The 19,479-nt window shown below is 49.3% G+C and overlaps 1 protein-coding gene across 1 annotated transcript in view; it reads left to right on the top strand.

The window, feature by feature from the left end:
- The first annotated feature begins 10,839 nt into the window (after window positions 1–10,839).
- Rhce (Rh blood group CcEe antigens) overlaps window positions 10,840–19,479 on the top strand; it is a 37,392-nt gene continuing 28,752 nt past the window's right edge. Inside the window, exon 1 of the mRNA XM_040756370.1 lies at window positions 10,840–10,984. Within this exon, the coding sequence (XP_040612304.1) occupies window positions 10,840–10,984 (145 nt within the window). The remainder of the gene's footprint in view (window positions 10,985–19,479) is intronic.

Below are 19,479 nucleotides of genomic sequence, written 5' to 3'. Positions count from 1 at the left end.
TCCGGGGCCCGCCCGCCCCGCACCAGCCAGCCGCCCGCCCCGCCTCCTCTACCCCGACAGACGGCCCGCGGGACCAATTGAAGGCGCCGCCGCGCCGCGCACGGCCAATCCCAGGGCACTCTGAGGCAACACGGACTCTTGAGCCCGCCTCTTTGAAGGACAGAAGGACACACCAATCAGGATAGGGCCTAGACTCGTGGCTGGGCCTATCAGAAAAGAGTTAAATAGAGGCTTATAAATAGGCCCTATAAATATAACATCCTATATTATGCCTTGTTGCGAAGGTGCGCTTCGCGGTTATTGGGCTGCGTCTCGCTGTGGGAAGGCCCACGCCGGAGTACACCGTGTGGTACGGCGCCGCAGGCTCCCGCCTAGCGTGTGAGACCCGAACGGCGTGGTGTACTGCGTGTGGGGACCTTGCGCTGACATGTGCTTCAGTCAGCCGCGTCCTTATGTAAGAGGGCGTCCTGGGAGCGAAGCCGCGGCCCCTTCCGCGGGCGCCCGAGCGTGCGGCCCTACCGCCGCGTCAGCTGGGGTACGAATGACAAAGCAAACCCCACACACATACACACACCCGGCCAGCTTCCCGCGACGTGGTGACAGCGCGCCGGCCAATCGAAGGGGGCGGGGCGGGGCTTGCGGTTCCGCCCCGATGGGGTGCGTCACGAGGGGCGGGGCCTCGGCTGCGCGCGACGTAGCGCGGGGCTGCCGGGGGCGTGTGCGGCAGCGTGGCCGGGGCTCCACGTCCGCAGCTTCGCGCTTGCTGAGGGTTCCGCGGGCTCACCTCGGCCGCGGAGGCTATGTGACCTGGTCTGCTGCGCTTCGCGTCCACCCTGCTGACTCCTCCAGTCCACTAACTCTTTGGCTTAGAGGAGCGGACCAAACAGCAAAGGACCGGTGAGACGCGCAGCGGGTAAAAGGCGTTTGCTGCCAAGCGTGATGACCCCGAGTTCGATCCCCGGAACCCACGTGGTGTACTGAGTACTGACTCTTACAAGTTGTCGCCTGACCTCCACGCGCTCGCCCACAAACGCACCTAATAAGTAAATGCATTTTTTTTTTTTTTGGTTTTTCGAGACAGGGTTTCTCTGTGGCTTTGGAGGCTGTCCTGGAACTCGCTCTGTAGACCAGGCTGGCCTCGAACTAGTAAATGCATTTCTTAAAAACAGCTAAGAGGGCTGGAGAGATGGCTCAGAGGTCCTGAGTTCAATTCCCAGCAACCACATGGTGGCTCACAACCATCTGTAATAAGATCTGGTGCCCTCTTCTGGCATGAGATGCATAGAGGCAGAATGTTGTATTCACAATAAATAAGTAAATCTTAAAAAAACAACAACAACAACAGCTAAGAAAGCCAGGCCTGGTGGCAAAGGCAGGTGGATCTCGGAGTTCGAGGACAGCCTGGTCTACAAAGAGAGTTCCACAACAGAGATGCTACACAAAAACCCTGCCTCGAAACAAAACAACAACAAAAATGAAATAAATATAAATTTACAAAAAAACAGCTTTAAGCCGGGCAGTGGTGGCGCAGGCCTTTAATCTCCAGCACTCTGGAGACAGGCAGGCAAATCTCTGTAGACTGGGCTGGCCTTTAGCTCAGAGATCTGCCTGCCTAGATCTCAGAGCTGGAATTAATGCCACTCCCCCAGGTATCTTGTATGGGTGATATTACCACTATTAAATAGGATGGAGCTCTCTAGGTAGTGGTAGCACGTGTCTTCAATCCTAGCACTCAGGAGGCAGAGGCAGGTGGATCTCTATAAGTTTGAGGTTAGCCTGATCTACAGAGTGAGTTCCAGGACAGCCAGAGCTGTTGTTACACAAAAAAAAAAAACCTGTCTTGAAGAAAAAAAAAAAAAAGGGAAGAACTTATAGTGGACATCTAATTACCTAATTTCATATCCTGTTCTCCATTTTAAGTGTCATTATAACCCTTTATGAGTATGTCTTGTAAAGGTTGCAGAGTATCCGAGCAAGTGGCTTTCCCACCTTAACCCCTCAGAAACAGTGCCCTTAGTCATGTAGCACCCTTCCTTTTTTTTTTCTTTTTTTAATATTTTGAGTAACTAGGTGCCATCTTATTTTGCCCTGGGACTTCAATGAACCACTCCTGACCTTGTGGTCAGTCCTCCTAGTCAGTAGCACTCCAAAGATCTAAGTTCCCTTAGGTGACTTCAGAGATCCCCTAGCATCTGGAAGGGAAAACCCAATGTTATTGGCACCCAGAGTTTTACCATGGGAAATTACTTCCAGGCCACCCAGGCAAGCAAGCCTTCTCTATTCTGTCTTGGCTTTGTGTATGAGTCTGTTTGTTTGTTTGTTTGTTTGTTATTCAAAATAGGGTTTCTGCCTGCTGCCTCCCAAGTGTGTGCCGCGATGCCTGGCTTGTGTTCTGTGTTTTTAACCCAGCTAAACTTGATCTCTCCTTCCCTTATCCTCAAACCTAGAGAATCTCTGACCGTGTATTGACATGTCTGTCTACCCATACAGGAAGTTCCTTTCAGATCAGATCCATACCCTGTGGAAATGCAGTTTTGAAAAAATGGCAAAGATTCCCCCTGGTTAAGACCGAGGTTGAAATTCCAGCTTGTCCACTTACTAGCTTGGGCAAGTTACTGAATCCATCAGAGCCTGTGATGGCTCTCCAGTGTGTGTTAAGGAGGAAGGATAATGAGCCCTCAGAGCCTGGCATCAATGTTGTTGGTGAAGCAAGTAACTGCCCCTCCCCCTCCCTTTCCCCTTCCCCCTCCCTCTCCCCCTCTCCCTGTCCTTTCCTCTCGTCTCTCCCACTGTCTCTCCCCTGTTCTTAGCTTTCTTTGTTGGTTTGTTTTGTTTTGGACCCCAGGGTTGAGGTTTGCCTTGAACTTTCAAAGTGCCAGATTATAAACTCAAGCCGCTACACCCAGCTCTGCTCTTTGTTTTCTTTTCTTCTTCCTTTGGAGACAAGGTCTCAACATAACCCAGGCTGGCCTTTGAGCTGGTAAGCTCCTTCCTCATCCTGTCAAGTGCTGGCCTTCACCACTATGCTTACCTTAAGTAAATATTTTCACACTTGTTTTGCACCTCTCACCTCTACTCCAGCTTATTGACAAAGTGATACTGGATGGCCAGGATAAGAGACTCTGAGCTCAAAGGTTTGCCCAGGTTTGCCCATCATTGAGAAAGGAAAGAAACAGAATGTCTGGGGTAGCCAAGATCTCGGCTGCACACTGCTTCACAAGGGAAGGTCAGGTACTTGGAGATTGAATACGTTGGTGGAAATAGATACCTGCTTAGGGCCCTGCTCTAGACTCTGGTCACTCCAAATCCAAACATCCCTCCTCCCTATAAACTAAATTGTTCTGGATTTGAAGGCCCCAAAGCTGCACTCTCCTCTGCTGAGCTTGTCTTTGCTAGGGTTGCACTGGGTACATCGCAGATAGGACAGGGAAACTACAGCATGGCACTGAGGACATGTGTCAGTTCATTGTAGCTCACAGTCCAGTCTGTCACCAGCTCCCAACAAAGACTTTCTGTAAGGTATCGAAACTGTGCAGGGAAAAGTGAAATAGGAGAAGTAGGAGGGTATGGTGAGAGTTACTGTGGAGTTCTCAAATCAAGCAGGACAGAAAGGTCAGCCAAACTCTCAGGGTGGTGACTGAGAGGCAGCAGTCAGATGGTCTGGAGGTGTGAGTAACTGGCTTGGCTGAGTGGGATTTTTTTGTGTAGCTCTGGCTGTCCTGGAACTTGCTCTGTAGACCAGGCTGGCCTCGAACTCACTGAGATCCACCTGTCTCTGCCTCTTTAGTGCTGGGATTATAGGAGTGTGCCACCACTGGCCAGCCTGAGTGGGGGTTCTGAAAGGATGCCTGTGTCCTCCCTTCTGCCATCAGACTACTGAAACAGTGGATCCCAAGGAACTGGAATCCCTTGCCAGGTAGTGGTGGTGCATATCTTTAAACTCAGGACCCAGAGGCAGGTGGATCTCTGTGAGTTCAAAGAGAAAACATGTCTCAAAAAATAAAAAGGGAAGAAAGAAACTGGAATCCCACAGGAATAACAGACTGAGAGAAAAAAGCCTAAGACCTGGGGCAGCCAGAGCAGGAACTTTTTTTCTTGTTATGTATATATGTAATTTATTTTTAGTGCATTGGTGTATCTTGCCTACATGTATGTCTGTATGAGGGTGTCAGGTCCCCTGGAACTGGAGATAGATACAGTTGTAAGCTGCCATGTGAGTGCTGGGAATTAAACCCAGGTCCTCTGGAAGAGCAACTACCTCTCCGACCCCAGAGCAGGTATTTGAAGTTTTACAACTTCTCAGACCACCTTGCAGCAGAGCCTGGGGCTGAGATAATCTTGGGTCAGTGGTGGGTGGAGCCACACTTTGACCCAGACCACTTAAGTCTTGTACACCTCTAGCTCTCTTTGTGTAACTTGCCTTCTTGTTAGGACTGAATTTCATCTTGGGGAAGGGGGCAGGGGCGTCACTGGATAGCTTGGTCCCTTTCCTCAATGTGGCCAAATAAACAAAGCTTTTTATTTTTAATTTTCTCTATTAATGTGTCTGCCTAATTGGCTTATCAAGGACAGGTGACTCAACTAGCTTGTAGAGGATACTAGGGCCCAAGCTCTGAACCGACAAGTCAGTGTCCTTGAGTCACCTGTCTCTACCAGAATCCACCCTGGAGCCACTTCTAGCCTGGTGTCTAGAGGCTGGTTGGGTTAGCTTCTTTGTTTGTTTGCCTTTTGGTTTGTTTGTTTGGGTTTGTTTTGTTTTTCAAGAGGGGGTGTATCTCTATGTAGCCCTAACTGTCCTGGCTGACCTTGAACTCATAGACATTTGCCTGCCTCTGCCTCTCTCATGCTGGGATTAAAGGTAGACTCCATTTTACAGAAGAATGAGGCTTCTGACCATCCCAGTTTATAGAGTAGAGCAGTTAGCAACACACCTACCTACAAGGAATGGGCTCATACCCCTGATCCTGCCATGGCTGCTGACAGCCTGAATTGGTGTTATGTGTCTGGGATGAGAAGATAAGAATGATGTTTTTTTTTTATTACGAATTATTAGTTGTGGAGGTAGTGACGCACATGCTTGTGTAGAAGTCAGAAAGCGGGCTGGAGAGATGGCTCAGAGGTTAAGAGCACTGACTGCTCTTCCAGAGGTCATGAGTTCAATTCCCAGCAACCACATGGTGGCTCACAACCATCTGTAATGAGATCTGGTGCCCTCTTCTGATGTGTACATTGAGGCAGGGTGTTGTATTCGTAATAAATAAATAAATTTCTTTAAAAAAAGAAGTCAGAAAGCAACTTGGGAGTGGTTCACTTCTTCCACCATATGAGTTACAGTGACACACTCAGCTTGTCGACTTCAAGTGTCCTTATCCACAGAGCCCTCTTGTCAACCCAAGAGAATGGTGTTCTTGTCATGAGCCCAGGGACAGGCCGGAAGAGAACTTCCTCTTCTGAGTCCTTCCCTTAGACCCCTCAGACCAGCAGGCACTGAATCCCTTAGGCTGCAGCCAAGTGCATCCCTTTCCCCCAAGTCCTGAGATAGCCCTTGGAATCCAGAGGATGCAGAAGTCAGCTGACCTCTTTCCAGAACACATCCCACCCTGCTCCCTTGCTTCAGTACCTGTCTGGAAGCAGAGGGGATCAGCAGTGGCCATCTCACAGGTCACTAACAAAAGGGAGATGGTTTCTCTCAGTTAGAAGGTTCAGCACCTTCCTGGCATGTCCCAAGCCCTGGGTTCCATCACTTCCACCTCATCAATCAGGCGTTCTGCTGTGCCCTTAAGCCTTGGGCAGTGGAAGTGGAGGATGGGAAGTTCAAGAGCTCCTGGGCTGCATAATTAGCTACTAGCCTAGACTGTTGCTAGCCTGGACTGCTGCTAGCCTGGACTGCTGCTAGCCTGGACTTAATCTTAAAGGTCAACTTGAAGGGCATGTAAAGAACCTTCTAGATTGGGTTAGCTGAGATGGAGAGACCTACCCTAAATGTGGGTGGTACCATCCCACTGGTGGGTCCCAGGCAGAATAATAGAGGAAAGTGAGCAGACCAGTGTTCATCTCTCTCTGCCTCTTGATTTTGGATGCAATGTGCTTAGCTGCCTCAAGATCCTGATGCCATGGCATGTCCACCATGATGCACTGACAAGCCAGAGACTGCCAGCCCTCCCTCTTCCTCCTTCCTCTTTTTTCTCCCTCCCCTCCTCCCTCCCCATTCTTTCCTCCTTCCGTCCTTCCCCTCCTACCATCTTCCATCCTCTGTCCCCTCCTTCCTCCCCCCTTCCTTCAACTGCATTTGTTGGGCATTTTGTTGTCACAGCAACTAGAGAAGTAACTAATACACCTACCTAAAATGAAAACAGAGGTGCCCCAGGTTATGGTGGTACAGGCCTTTAATCCCAGCACTCAGGAGGCAGAAGCAGCCGGATCTCTAAGGTCTACAAAGTGACTTTCAGGCCTGCCAGAACTACACAGAGAAACCCTGGGGGCAGTGAGGAGACAGGTGCAAGGCCAGGTGGGAGGTTAGGCCTGTCCTGTCCTTCCTGGCTCATTACGATGACAAGATGCTAGGATTTGCATTTGGTGGCAGCTGAGCTCAGAACAGAGCTGGAAGGATCCTGTTTCACAAATAAGGAAGAGACCTTGCCTCCCCTGCACAGCACCTCCCCCTGCAGCTTCCACTCTCACTGCTACAATGGCCCCACTGCCTGCCCTGAGCCTCCTCGTGCCTGCAGAGTCCCAGAGAAGCCCAGAGGCTGCCTACCTCTATCCTCAGAACGTGTGAAGGAAGGAAACCCCAAGGTGTTGAGACCCCGATAGTGTGGCAAGGATGGTGGCCCAGGCCTAGAACCCCAGCGCCTGGGAGGTGAGGCAGGAAGAAGGGCTGGAGAGCGTCCTTGAGATTAGTCTGGGCCAGGTGAGACCCTGCCTGCTGGGAAGCGGGAGCCAGCCTGCCCAGATGTCCCACCGAGCATGTCGGTTGAATGGACTACCACACATTCCTACCAGGAAGACTAAGTATGGTTATACACAGTACTTGGGTGTTTTTGTATTTTCTTTCAATTTTTAAAATTGCATTTATTTATTTATAATTGGGTATGTGTGAAGGTCAGAGGACTAGTTGAAGGACTGGGTTCTCTCCTACCATGTGAATCCTGGAGTATCAAACTTGGGCCATTAGCCTCAGTGGCAAACAACTTAACCTGCTGAGCCATCTTGCTGGCCCAGGCACTTCTTACTGAAGCTCTACATGTCGGACACACTCTGTTTTAATTCTCACAACAACATTGTGAAGGGGAAGTTATTACTGACAGTGCAATGTAGATTGGAAGATTGCAGCACAGAGAAGTGAAGTCACTTAGCTAAGGTCACACAGTGTGTGAAAAGAATTGGGATTCATTCGCCATGTTAAAATGCTCTAGAAAGACCTTTTCGCTTGGAAACTGCTTTGACAAATTGTCCATGAAAAAAGCAAGGCACCCAATTGTGTGCTGTATAGTTTGTTTTTATGGGGGGAGGGTGTTAGTAAGAAAGTGTCTAAAAGGACACACACATAAAACAGTTCTGTTTATTTATGTTTTTAATTGCTCGGTGAACACAAGACACACACACCTGCCCTCACCTCATTTGATCTTCACGCCAACTTTATACAAAAAGAGGAAAACAAGCCGGGTGTTGGTGGCGCACGCCTTTATTCTCAGCACTTGGGAGGCAGAGGCAGGCGGATCTCTGTGAGTTCGAAGCCAGCCTGGTCTACAAGAGCTAGTTCCAGGATAGCCTCCAAAACAGTACAGAGAAACCCTGTCTCAAAAAACCAAAAAAATAGGGGCTGGAGAGATGGCTCAGCGGTTAAGAGCACCTACTGCTCTTCCAGAGGTCCTGAGTTCAATTCCCAGCAACCACATGATGGCTCACAACCATCTATAATGAGACCTGGTGCCCTCTTCTGGCATGCAGGCAGAACAGTGTATATATAATAAATAAATCTTTAAAAAAAAAAAAACCAAAAAAATAAAAGAGGAAAACAGAGAGACTTATTGTCTTGCCCAAAGTCACACAGCTAATAAATTGACGAGTCATGATTTGAACCCAGACCTCCCGGCTTCAAAGTTCATTAGGTATTGAATGAATGACCACCTAATGTCTAGAGCAAGCTCACACCCGGGGTGTGGAAAAATCTTCCAGAGAAAGAATGGAGGCCTTACCTACCTCATGGTCACAACCTGTGTTAGTGACCTCAACCATCACCACTCAAGGGAAACAATTTGAAGAAAAGAATTGTTATTTAGGCTTGTGGGTTTGTAGATGTTTACCCCCATAGTTGTTAATTACTGATTTCTAGGTCTGTGGTGAAGGTGAGCTTCACCACACTGGGAGTGTGTGACAGGGCTGCTCACCTTGTGGTAGGCAGGAAGCAGAGAGAAATAGGCTAGGCAGTGGTGGCACCTGCCTTTGATCCCAGCACTCGGGAGCCAAGAGACAGGCAGATCTCTGTGAGTTCAAGGAGAGCTTGGTCTACATAGCAAATTCCAGAGCAGCTAGAGCTACACAGAAACCCTGTCTGGAAAACCAAAAACAACAACAACAAAAATACGGGAAAGGGCCATTGCAAGAATCATCCCCCAAGGACACACCCCCACACTAGACTGCTTTCTCCAAGAGCCCCCACCTCCTGCCTCCTTCCTGCCTTTTGCCATGTCCCTACAATACCATTCTAGAACGGATCTGTCACATGAGGAAACACTGACTGGGTCTGTATCAGTTCCATTCCTGTTGCTGGGGTAAAAGACCCAACAAAGCAACTTTTGGAAAGACAGGTTAAGTTTGCCTTTCTGTTTGGGGTCCAACAAGGTAAGGAAGACATGGCAGCAGGAAGTCAAGCTGCTGCTCACATTCACAGTCAAGAAACAAAGGGAGGGGGCTGGAGAGATGGCTCAGAGGTTAAGAGCACTGGCTGCTCTTCAGAGGTCCTGAGTTCAATTCCCAGGAAACATGGTGACTCACAACCATCTATAATGAGATCTGGTGCCCTCTTCTGGCCTGCAGGCATACATGCAAACAGAACACTGTATACATAATAAATAAACAAATCTTTAAAAAAAGAAAGAAAAAAAGAAACAGGGGCTGGAGAGTAGAGATGGCTCAGAGGTTAAGAACACTGACTGCTCTTCCAGAGGTCCTGAGTTCAATTCCCAGCAACCACATAGTGGCTCACGACCACCTGTAATTAGATCTGGTGCCCTCTTTGGCCTGCAGGCATACATGCAAACAGAACACTGTATACATAATTAATAAATTAATATTTAAAAAAAAGAAAGAAAAAAGAAACAAAGGGGCTGGCAACTTAGGGCTCAGTTTCCAGCACTCACATACTGGTTTGCAACCATCCCTAATTCCAGTTCCAGGGGGTCCAGTACCCTCTTCTGACCTTTTTGGGCATCAGATACATAAACATAACTGTAGACAAAACACTTGTACGCAGAAGAGGAATAAACCCTGAAGAGGAAGATAAGTGCTCAAGCTCATCTCACTTTGCATTCTGTCCAGGATCCCAGCCCATAGAATGGTGAGGCCCACATTTAGGGTTGGTCTATTAGCCTGGTCTACAAGCTCCCTTAGACACACCAGAGATTTGTTTCCATGGTGATTCTAAATCCCATCCAGTTGACAACCAAGAGTGATCATCACAAAGTCTCAACCCCCAGGATTCAGTCATTTCCCAAATAGCAAACAGTGAAGTCATGAGGCTTTTGAGGACATCTCACATTCAAATCAGAACACCAGCCATACTGTGGTCTGGGAAAGGTGTCACATGTCCTCACAGAACCCCGATTTTACAGAAGGTACAGGACTGCATGTGAAGACTTGGGGCTCCTATTTGTGTCCACATTCCTGGGGAATGTCTGATCACTAGAACAAGATGCCACAATCACATTCCCTCTCTCCTCTAAGTTGCTTTTAGCAGAGGACTTTACTACAGCAACAGTAAAAGAAACCAAGACTCCTTCCCTTTTGTCAAAACAGTTGCTGGGACCTGAACCCTGAGCTTGCTTTGTGCTCCACCACAGGACCCCAGTATCAACTCTAGCCCAGGCAGGCCCTGCCTGTCTTACAGGGTAGACCAAAGGAACAAATAGAAAGAATGCGTGGGTGTCAATCGAGTAGAATGCTCTCCTTCAAGCTACACACAAAGCCCTGTGGTGGTGCTTGTCTGTAATCCTAGTGCTCAGGAAGCAGAAGCAGGAGGATTCCTGCATATCCAAGATCAGTCTAGTCTACATTGTGATTTCCAAGCCAGGGCTCCAGAGCTATACCCTGTATCAGAAAAGGTCAAATATATAAAATCAGGGGCTGGAGAGATGGCTCAGCAGTTAAGAGCAGTGGCTGCTCTTCCAGAGGTCCAATTCTCAGAGTTCTGCTCTTCTCAGAGTTCAGCCTCCTCGAGAGGTTCAATTGAACCCGGGTTCAATTCTCAGTACCCACATACAGCTCACAATTGTCTATAACTCCAGTTCCAGGGGATCTGACAGCTTTACACAGACATACATGCAAGCAAAATACCAGTATTCACAAAATGAAAATAAAGAAATCATTAAAATGAATAAATAAATAGATTTGAGCACAATAGGAGCTCCCAAGAGGAATTCAGCTAGGACTGTCTGATCCACCATGTTGAATAAATGTGTTGCCTCTTCCTCCCATGAAGTCCCTCTGCTCTCTTTAGGCCAGCCCAGCCAGCTTTGTTTGCATCCTGAGATAAGTAAAGCCTTTGGCGGGTGTCTCTCCTATCACTCCTTCCAGTGAGGCCCGGTGCTGGCAGAACCTGGGAGCGGCAACAGGAACAAGATGGCCTCTAAGTACCCACGGTCCCTCCGATGCTGCCTGCCCCTGTGGGCTTTCACGCTGCAGGTGGCTTTCATCCTTCTCCTCTGTTTTTTAATCTCCTCTGACATTCCCCAAATGCAACAGAAGTTCATGGTGACCTATCAAGGTGAGGGGCCTGGGGAAGTGGTAAAATGGACCGGGGGTAGGGAAGGTCTGTGGTTCCCCAAGGGCACAGGTGCTCCTTTTTACAGCATCCCCCGAAAGGAGTTCCAGCCCTTACATAGATTGCACTGAGGCCAGCTGACAGTGTGGGCTGGGCTTCAGCAGTGGCTCAGGCTTTGCCCGCTTCCCTGAGTCCCACCTGGGACTCAGAGCAGGGGACTTGTCTGTTGTGCTGAATTTCCTGTGCAAATAGCCTTTACAGTGTGCCACTTTCCTGTTCCTTCTCTCTCTTTGGCAGCAATGACTGTCACACTGTGTTGTGTTGTGAGGTGGGGGTGTCTCCTTTACTCACCTCTTTAAAAAACGTATTTGTGTTATTTTTAATCAGGTGTATGTGTCTGTGTATAGGTATGTGCACATGAATGTAGGATGCTCATGGGGGACAGAGGCACTGAATCCCTTGTTAGCCACGCAGTGTGGGGTGTTGGAAATACCGATGCTCTACAGGAAAGAGCCCTGGAACCGCCTCTCAGTTCTCCCTCGCCCCTGCCTCCTCTCCAGGGCAGGAAAGCCTGCTTTGGGTGGGAATCCAGAGCCAGAAAGAATGGCTGGAGGAGGAGGATGGCTTTTTGGTGAGCAGCTGTGTTGAGAGCAACCAGAAACAAATAGCTTGTTCACAGTGGTCTGTGTTTGCCTCTGTACAAAACATCCCGACATGGCTGGAGCCTCTCCCAGGCTGCTCGCAGAAAACACATAGGCCTCTTGAAAGGTGTCCCAGAGACAGAGCCGCAGCCCAAGCCTTGCAGAGTGGGACCTTGGACTTCGGCGATGTGAAACTGGCCCATTAGCTGGAGGCAGAGGCATGCATGCAAAGATTCCCGGTACAGTTCTAATTCCTTCTCATTCATCTCTCTTAAATCCAGCCCAGTGTTAGCCAGGTGGTGCTGGCACACACTTTTAATCCCAGCAGGAGGAGGAGGCAGGTGGATTTCTGTGAGGTAGAGGCCAGCCTAGTCTGTCTACAGAGCAAGTTCCAGGACCGGCAGGGCTTTGTTATACAGAGGAACCCTGTCACAAACAAAAACAAAAACAAAAAAATCCATCCTGGTGTTTACTGTAACTCTGTTCATTCCTGTTTCTCCACTAAGTTGAGTGTTGCATCCAGCATGGGGTCTGGACACACGGATCATGTGACTGGTTTTCATTGAGCACTTACTGTATACCAGGCACTTTTCAAACAGCTTCCTATTGGCCCCCACAACAACCCAATGAGACAGGCTATTTCCTCCATTTCTCATGGAGGAAATAGGTACTCAGATGTTAAGTCACTGGACCAGAGTTGCCTAGCAGGCATTGGGACATCAGGTTGACAGTCAGGCATGTTGGCTGGTTTTAGTTACACGCACCTGACTATTGTATCTCATGGCCCTTGTCACAGTAGGACTGAGCCACTTGTCCCCTAATCCGTAGGTATGGGAGCCACTCAGGCAGACTGATGCCTGCAAACTGACCTCTAACTACTATATGTCCCAAATAAATAAATAAAAACAGATGTAATCCTTTAAAGTTTTGTAATAAAACAGAACCTTAAAAAATTAAACTATTAGGGCTAGAGAGGTGACAGAGTGGTTAAAAGTCAGAGGATCTGGGCTGGAGAGATGGCTTAGCAGGTAAGAGCACTGACTGTTCTTCCAGAGGTCCTGAGTTCAATTCCTGGCAACCACATGGTGGCTCAAAACCATCTTGAATGAGGTCTGGTACCTTCTGCTGGCATGCAGGCAGAAGATTGTATACATAATAGATAAAAAAAAAAAAACAAAAGATCCAAGTTCAGTTCACACCATGCATATTTGTAACTCCAGCTCTAGGGCATCAATTCTGGCTTCCTTGCTAACCCTCACATAGCATACACACACACACACACACACACACACACACACACACACACACACCACCTTTAAAAGAATAAATAAAAAGGATTGAAAGCACTCAAGAAGTAGAGGCAGGTGGATCTCTGTGAGTTCAAGGCCAGCCTGGTCTACAGAGTGAGTTCCAGAACAACTAGGGCTGCTACACAGAGAAACCCTGTCTCAAAAAACAAAGAGTAGTGTGTATACGTAGATAAATACCACCAACTTTTATTACTAATCAGCTTAAATTTCTTTTTTTTTCTTTTTTTTTTTTAATTTTATTTTCCAGTTTAAATTTAGATAAGAAACAAGGTTGCTTCACAAAATTTCTTATGCTTTGTATAAAAAATAAACCTGGAAGTGCTAATGTTTTCTTCCAGAGACCTCTAAGGACTGTCTTGGGTACTTTCCAAGGCTCTGTGCTCTGATGACCATGTCTGGATGACTTATAATGGAGCCAAACAGGCAAGAGATGAGAGTAGAAGCAAGATCCATTTAGGAGATGGTAAAAGGGGGTGGGGGGGCCGGGCGTTAGTGGCTCACGCCTTTAATCCCAGCACTCAGGAGGCAGAGGCAGGCGGATCTCTGTGAGTTCGAGGCCAGCCTGGTCTAAAGAGCGAGTGCCAGGACAGCCTCCAAAACAATACAGAGAAACCCTGTCTTGAAAAAACAAAACAAACAAACAAAAAAACCAAAAAACAAAAGGGGGTGGGGGAATGCTACAGACATGTGATTGGACAATAGCTGTGTATATTACTTTCTATTCCTTTTTTTAAAGATTTACTCATTATATATACAGTGTCTGTCTGCATGTTTGTCTGCAGGCCAGAAGAGGGCACCAGATCTCATTACAGATGGTTGTGAGCCACCATGTGGTTGCTGGGAATTGAACTCAGGACCTCAGGAACAGCAGCAGCCAGTGCTCTTAACCTCTGAGCCATCTCTCTAGCCCTCTATTACTTTTCTATTACTGTGATGAAATACCATGACAAAGGCAACTTTTTTTCTTTTTCTTTTTCTTTTTCCAGACAGTTTCTTTGTATAGCCTTGGCTGTCCTAGAACTCACTCTGTAGACCAGGCTGGCCTTGAACTCACAGAGATCTGTCTGCCTCTGCTTCCTGAGTGCTGGGATTAAAGGTGTGTGCCACCACTGCCCAGTAGACAGAGGCAATTTTCAAAAGAAAGCATTTAATTGGGCTTATGGTTCCAGAGGGCTGGAATCCAGAGGCTGGAATCCATATTGGTGGGATGAAGTCAGGTGGCAGGAACAGATGCTCACCTATCAAACCTCAAGCAGGAGGCTAAGAGTGCAGTAGGGATGGCAGGATGCTTTTGAAGCCTGTGACACCCCTTCTCCAACAAGGCCACACCTCCGAATCAGTCTCAAACAGATTCACCAGTGAAGGACAGGTTATTCAAACATACAAGCATGTGGAGGCTATTCTCATTCAACTGCCACCCTGTGCCAGTTCTTAAGATAAAACACAAGTACAGATGTGGTGTAAATACACGATGACACATTCATCCTGGGCCAGAGGTTGAGATGCCTGTGAAATGCTTAAGGGAAGCAGAATCTATCAGTCACCGATAGCTGTGTAACAACCATCCCTAGCTTTAGTGCTTTAAAATAGCAATGGTGCTGTTTACCCATTTACCCACCACCATGATACTGTGGCTCCGCGAGTGGGTGTGGTTCAGCTGGCAGCTTCACTCAGGGACACTCATTTATTCAAAACCTAGAAATTCAAAACCAGGCTCCTCCTGGCCTCATTTCTCCATGGCAGGCAGATCGGGCCAGTTGGGAGCATCAGGTCAGCCCAGACTTCACATTGCAGCAGAGGCGTTCCAGCAGTGAGTGAGAACACAGTGGAGGTGTTGGTAAAATGTCTTCTACCCATACCCCATTCTCTAGAGCTAATGACAAGCTCAAACTCATAGAAGCAGCCTACATCCAGAGGCATGCTTCACTGTTCCATTACTGGAACACTTTGCCACAGACAGCCCATCCTAGGGATGCCAAACTGGGGAGCTGTCTCTTGGGCCTTTTGCTTTGTAAACCACTCATCCACCCCACTCCACCCCACTCCGCACACTTTCCTCAGGGGCAGGGAAAGGGGCTATGGGGAAAGAAGAGGGGGTTCCCAGTGGCAAGTGCTCCACACCGTCCACCTCAGGGACTCTCCGTCTCTCTTTCCTGCCTGCTGGGGTGACGTGGCATGGGAGGGAGCAGAGAATCTGGGTAAGGAGATGACACAGATGCTATGGCCCCGAGACTGTAGAGTTCCTCCCTGAGTCTTGTTCCCTCAAGCTATTAGGAGGGGCAAGAGTGGGCGGGCAGGACTGGAAGGGGACAGGAGACAGGTCAGGGTAGACAGATTCAAGGGCTGACCTGCAGTTATCCAAATGCACAGGCACAAAATGGGAATCGTCATGCAAAGTAATGCATGTCGCGTATGGAAGGCACAGGTGCTCCCGTCACAGCGCCAAGCCTTGCAGGAGCCAGTGAGCGGGTGCCACTACCCACTTTACAGATTAGGAAGCTGAGGCACACAGAGAGAACCAGGCCTTAGCCCTGATGTGCAAACTCAGAGGTCACGCTGCACCCGTAGGACGAGGAGTGGAGTTCAAATCTCTTTGTCCCCATTTACCAGCTGTGTGACCTGTGCTAGCCACAGCAGCCTTCTGTGCCTGTCTCCTCCATCTGTCATAGGACAGACAGAGACTGGGAAGTGGGTCTGTCATGAGGATGCTGGGGACTGCCTCTCTTGCCTCACTGCCGGACTCCAGGGTCGGTTTCCTTACCTCACAGAAGGCCCACCTCAGGCAGTGAAATTGTCTTGCCACCCAGTCCTCTCAGCTCCTTATCATGCCAAGCACCTTGCAGTCCACTAGTTTATCAGCCCCGGAGCAGAGCTGCACGGAGAGGCCTAGGCTGACGCCCAAGGAGGCGCCCTGATCCTCTGAGTGGGACTCAGTCCTAGGGTGGGGGTGGGGAGGGGCAGGAGTAAACCCTGAGAGCATTTCAGGATGCTGGAGAGGAAATGGGGAGAAGGGCGGGGTGGAGTCGGAGGTGGGAAGGCCAGATGTTATGCTAACCAGCTGGACTGTACAGGTTCCTAAAACGGCGAAACTGGAAACTGCTGAGCTGAGTCTCTTCCAGCCTAAGACACCAGTTCCTTCCTCAGGCGGACCGCCACCAGCCCCTATACCTGGAATTGGTGGCAGCTGGGCCAGGAAAAGCATTGCCCCACCGCATCCTCTCATTTTCTAACCTTCGGGCTCAACTCACCCTCTTCCTCTCTTACCCTCCCCGTCTTCAGACATCCCAGGGCTGTAAGGGCACAGAGACTATCAAGCCCAATCTTATGGTTTCCAGAGAGGGAAACTGAGGCTCAGAAAGAACAAAAGACTTGCCTGAGACCCTTTAGCATGATGAGGTGAAAACCAGAGCTAGAGACAGCCTCATTGGCAGAAAGGCGTTCTGTTCCAGTTCAGAGCTGAGTTCACTACAGGTGTGCTGTGTGACCTTGAGAAAGATCACTCCGGGAGGTCCCCCCCCCACCGCAACCTGCAGTGACTCTGCGTCCTGTGCATATATCAATGCTGCAAAGAGGCAGACAGGTTGTGTTTAAGAGCAGTAAGCAACGAAAGGCTTAATTGAAGTATTTCCAGGAGTGTGGTTTCAGTTGGCCACGGTTCTCATTCCCAAATGTGCACCGTACCTTCGCACACAGATTTCCTATTTGACTCCTGAGGAGTACGAACCATCCCAAGAGGGATGTACCAAGGATGCCATGTTCCTTACCTCACCCTTGGGATTGCCAAGAAGATGGACAGGGGAGAAGGAACCCCACCACCCCATCTTTCCTCCCACTTCAGGGGAGATGCTGGAGTCTCCTGGATGCTAGCATTTCAGCTATCCGATCCTGAGACAGTCCTCGATCCTTGGCCACCTCCTGCATCCCAGGGGTGTCATCACCGTTGAAGGCCTATGCCAGACAGCGTGCGTGCGTGCGTGCGTGCGTGCGTGCGTGCGTGCGTGTGTGTGTGTGTGTGTGTGTGTGTGTGTGTAGGGGGGAGTTCTTCGACGGAAGTGAGTTTCATTGGCCTCTGACGCCAAAGAAACTTTGTGGTAGTGAGGTAGTGAGAGAGTCCACCTCTTATGCAGAGCCAGGACTGAGACCCGAGGCAGATGATTTCCTCCTGTGGTGACTGATTGGTAAATGGCTCTCTCCACATGCCAGGCCCTGGACAGAAACAGCTTCGATAGTGCCCTGCCCATCAAATTAGCCGAATCCCCTCAGAGATTGTTTGGAAACCTCTCACTGTACACAAAAGTTGGGAAAATATGTCTCACCAGAAATTCCATTCTTTGGTGGACTTCTGCTGGCTAGGATTTGGGAAAGAAACTGCCAAGGGTGCAGTTGAGCCGTTTGGCATGTCACAGGGCTCTCTCTGCCTGTGATCGTGTTCATTCGCGCAGAAGAACACCATTTATACTGAGGTTATCCAGTAAAGACCATCAGGTGTGGTGATTCCATAGCAGATGGTCTGGGAATCACAATGAGGACATGACCAATCCAAAGTATAGTTGAGGAGGTTTTTATTGTAGGTATGAGGGAGATTACAGCTAGAGGCATCAGCAAAGGTCTAGATTGAACCAGGCCATGAGGGGAGAGAGAGAGGAAGAGAGAGGGTGGCAAGTGGCCAGAGCAAGCCAAGAGGGCAAAAGAAGACAAGAGAGCCAGAGACCTGAGAAAGCATGAAATGCCAGGGTCATATAGGAAAGAGGAACTGGGGGAAGGGAAGGAGAGGCTTAGGAGGGGGTGGTGGAGAGAAGAGCAGAGAGGAGCTGAAGGTACTGAGTGAGCCCGGAGGCCACTCTCTGCTTTGTTATGCTAATAGGCACCTCAGTGAGCCTTTTTTTTTTTTTTTTTTTTTTTTTTTTTGAGGCAGGGTTTCTCTGTGACCTTGGAGGCTATCCTGGAACTAGCTCTTGTAGACCAGGCTGGTATCGAACTGCCTCTGCCTCCCGAGTGCTGGGACTAAAGGCGTGCACCACCAACGCCCGGCCAAGGCTTGCCTCTTTTTTTGCTGCCCTCAGTATAATTGGAGACTGGCTCCAAGAACGACAGAGGAAGAGGTGGGAGTGTTTAGAGCACACGTTCCGGGGACTGGACAGCTGATGCCACGCCAAATTCAAAGACCCCAGGGGCCCAATATGGAGATATCTGATGATTTCTAGCATGCCATGAATCGGAAGGACTCTGTAGAGCCTGCTGAGAACCACACAGGCGCTGACTCCCTGTGGAACTGTGAGGGAACAGCCGGACTATCAAGAGGGGCATCTGGCCTCCCTTCCTGAAGATAGAAAGGCCTGACTCACTCCACTAGGGACGAGACAGCTGGCAAAGAGCATTCTTTAGGCAGAAGCTTGGGTGTGTAGGGAGGGCCTCTCTGATCTTTGTGACTGTCCTGGCTGGCATTTTAAAGATTGTGCATGAGGTCAGAGGTGAAGACTAACAAACACTGCCATCCGGGGCCTTCGGATTCTGAGCCAGCCCACCAGAGGCTCGTGGTAATACCCACGTAAGTATAAGCAGAGGGACAAGCGAGCCTCGATCCTCTGCAAGAGCAGAAAATGCTCTGAACCACTGAGTCACCTCTCCGGCCCCCCAGGTATAGCCCAGGCCAGCTATGAACTTCTGATCCTCCTGCCTCTGCAGCCACCAGTCTGCACCACAGCAGGCAAAATATTTTAAGATAGTGAAAGGGTGGCATGAACTCATGCTGAGAAAAGAAGACAGCAAGACAGTGAGTTGCGAGTGTCTGCTAACAAACCTCACACATCTGTCAAGGCGGGGGAAACCTGGGCAGGCATCACCCATGTGAAAATGGCCAGTGGCTGCTAGGAAAGCAGCCTTTCCATGCGTCATCCCAGGGTTTGAAGAGGAGGTGGAACTGGCCCCGTTACAAGGGTGGGAACCAAGCCCGGCGTTGGTGGCGCACGCCTTTAATCCCAGCACTCGGGAGGCAGAGGCAGGCGGATCTCTGAGTTCGAGGCCAGCCTGGTCTACAGAGTGAGTCCAGGACAGCCTTCAAAGCAATACAGAGAAACCCTGTCTCGAAAAAAAACAAACAAAACAAACAAACAAACAAACAAAAAAAAAAAACCAAGAGTGGGAACCAGAAGAGGAAGTCGTGGAAGCTGGGGGAAGCCTCCAACCAATGGTCTGTGGTGAGACCCCACCCTCCACACTACAGGAGGAAGTTGTTTAGCTTCTCCTTGTGGTGGGTTCCACATTCATGAACATCCGCCAACAGGACAGGTGTGAGGAGGACAGGAAACAGTTTACGTAAAGCAATCCACTTAGGTTGGACTTTTTCATTGCTGTGGCTAACACCTGAAGGGAAGGGGAAAAGATCGCCTTTGAGTTTGTGGGCAGCTGACTCCAGTTGTTTCTGGGTCCTGGTAAGACTGAACATCAAGGGGGAAAGGCACACTGCAGCAGGGATGCTTACCTTATAGTAGCCAGGAAACTGAAAGGAGCATCAGGGAGGGGGCAAAAACCAAGACATTGTTAGCTG

The sequence above is a fragment of the Mesocricetus auratus genome, unplaced genomic scaffold, assembly GCF_017639785.1.
Source record: "Mesocricetus auratus isolate SY011 unplaced genomic scaffold, BCM_Maur_2.0 Super-Scaffold_100014, whole genome shotgun sequence".
NCBI lineage: Eukaryota > Metazoa > Chordata > Mammalia > Rodentia > Cricetidae > Mesocricetus > Mesocricetus auratus.
This window is presented reverse-complemented; position numbering and strand designations above follow the sequence as displayed.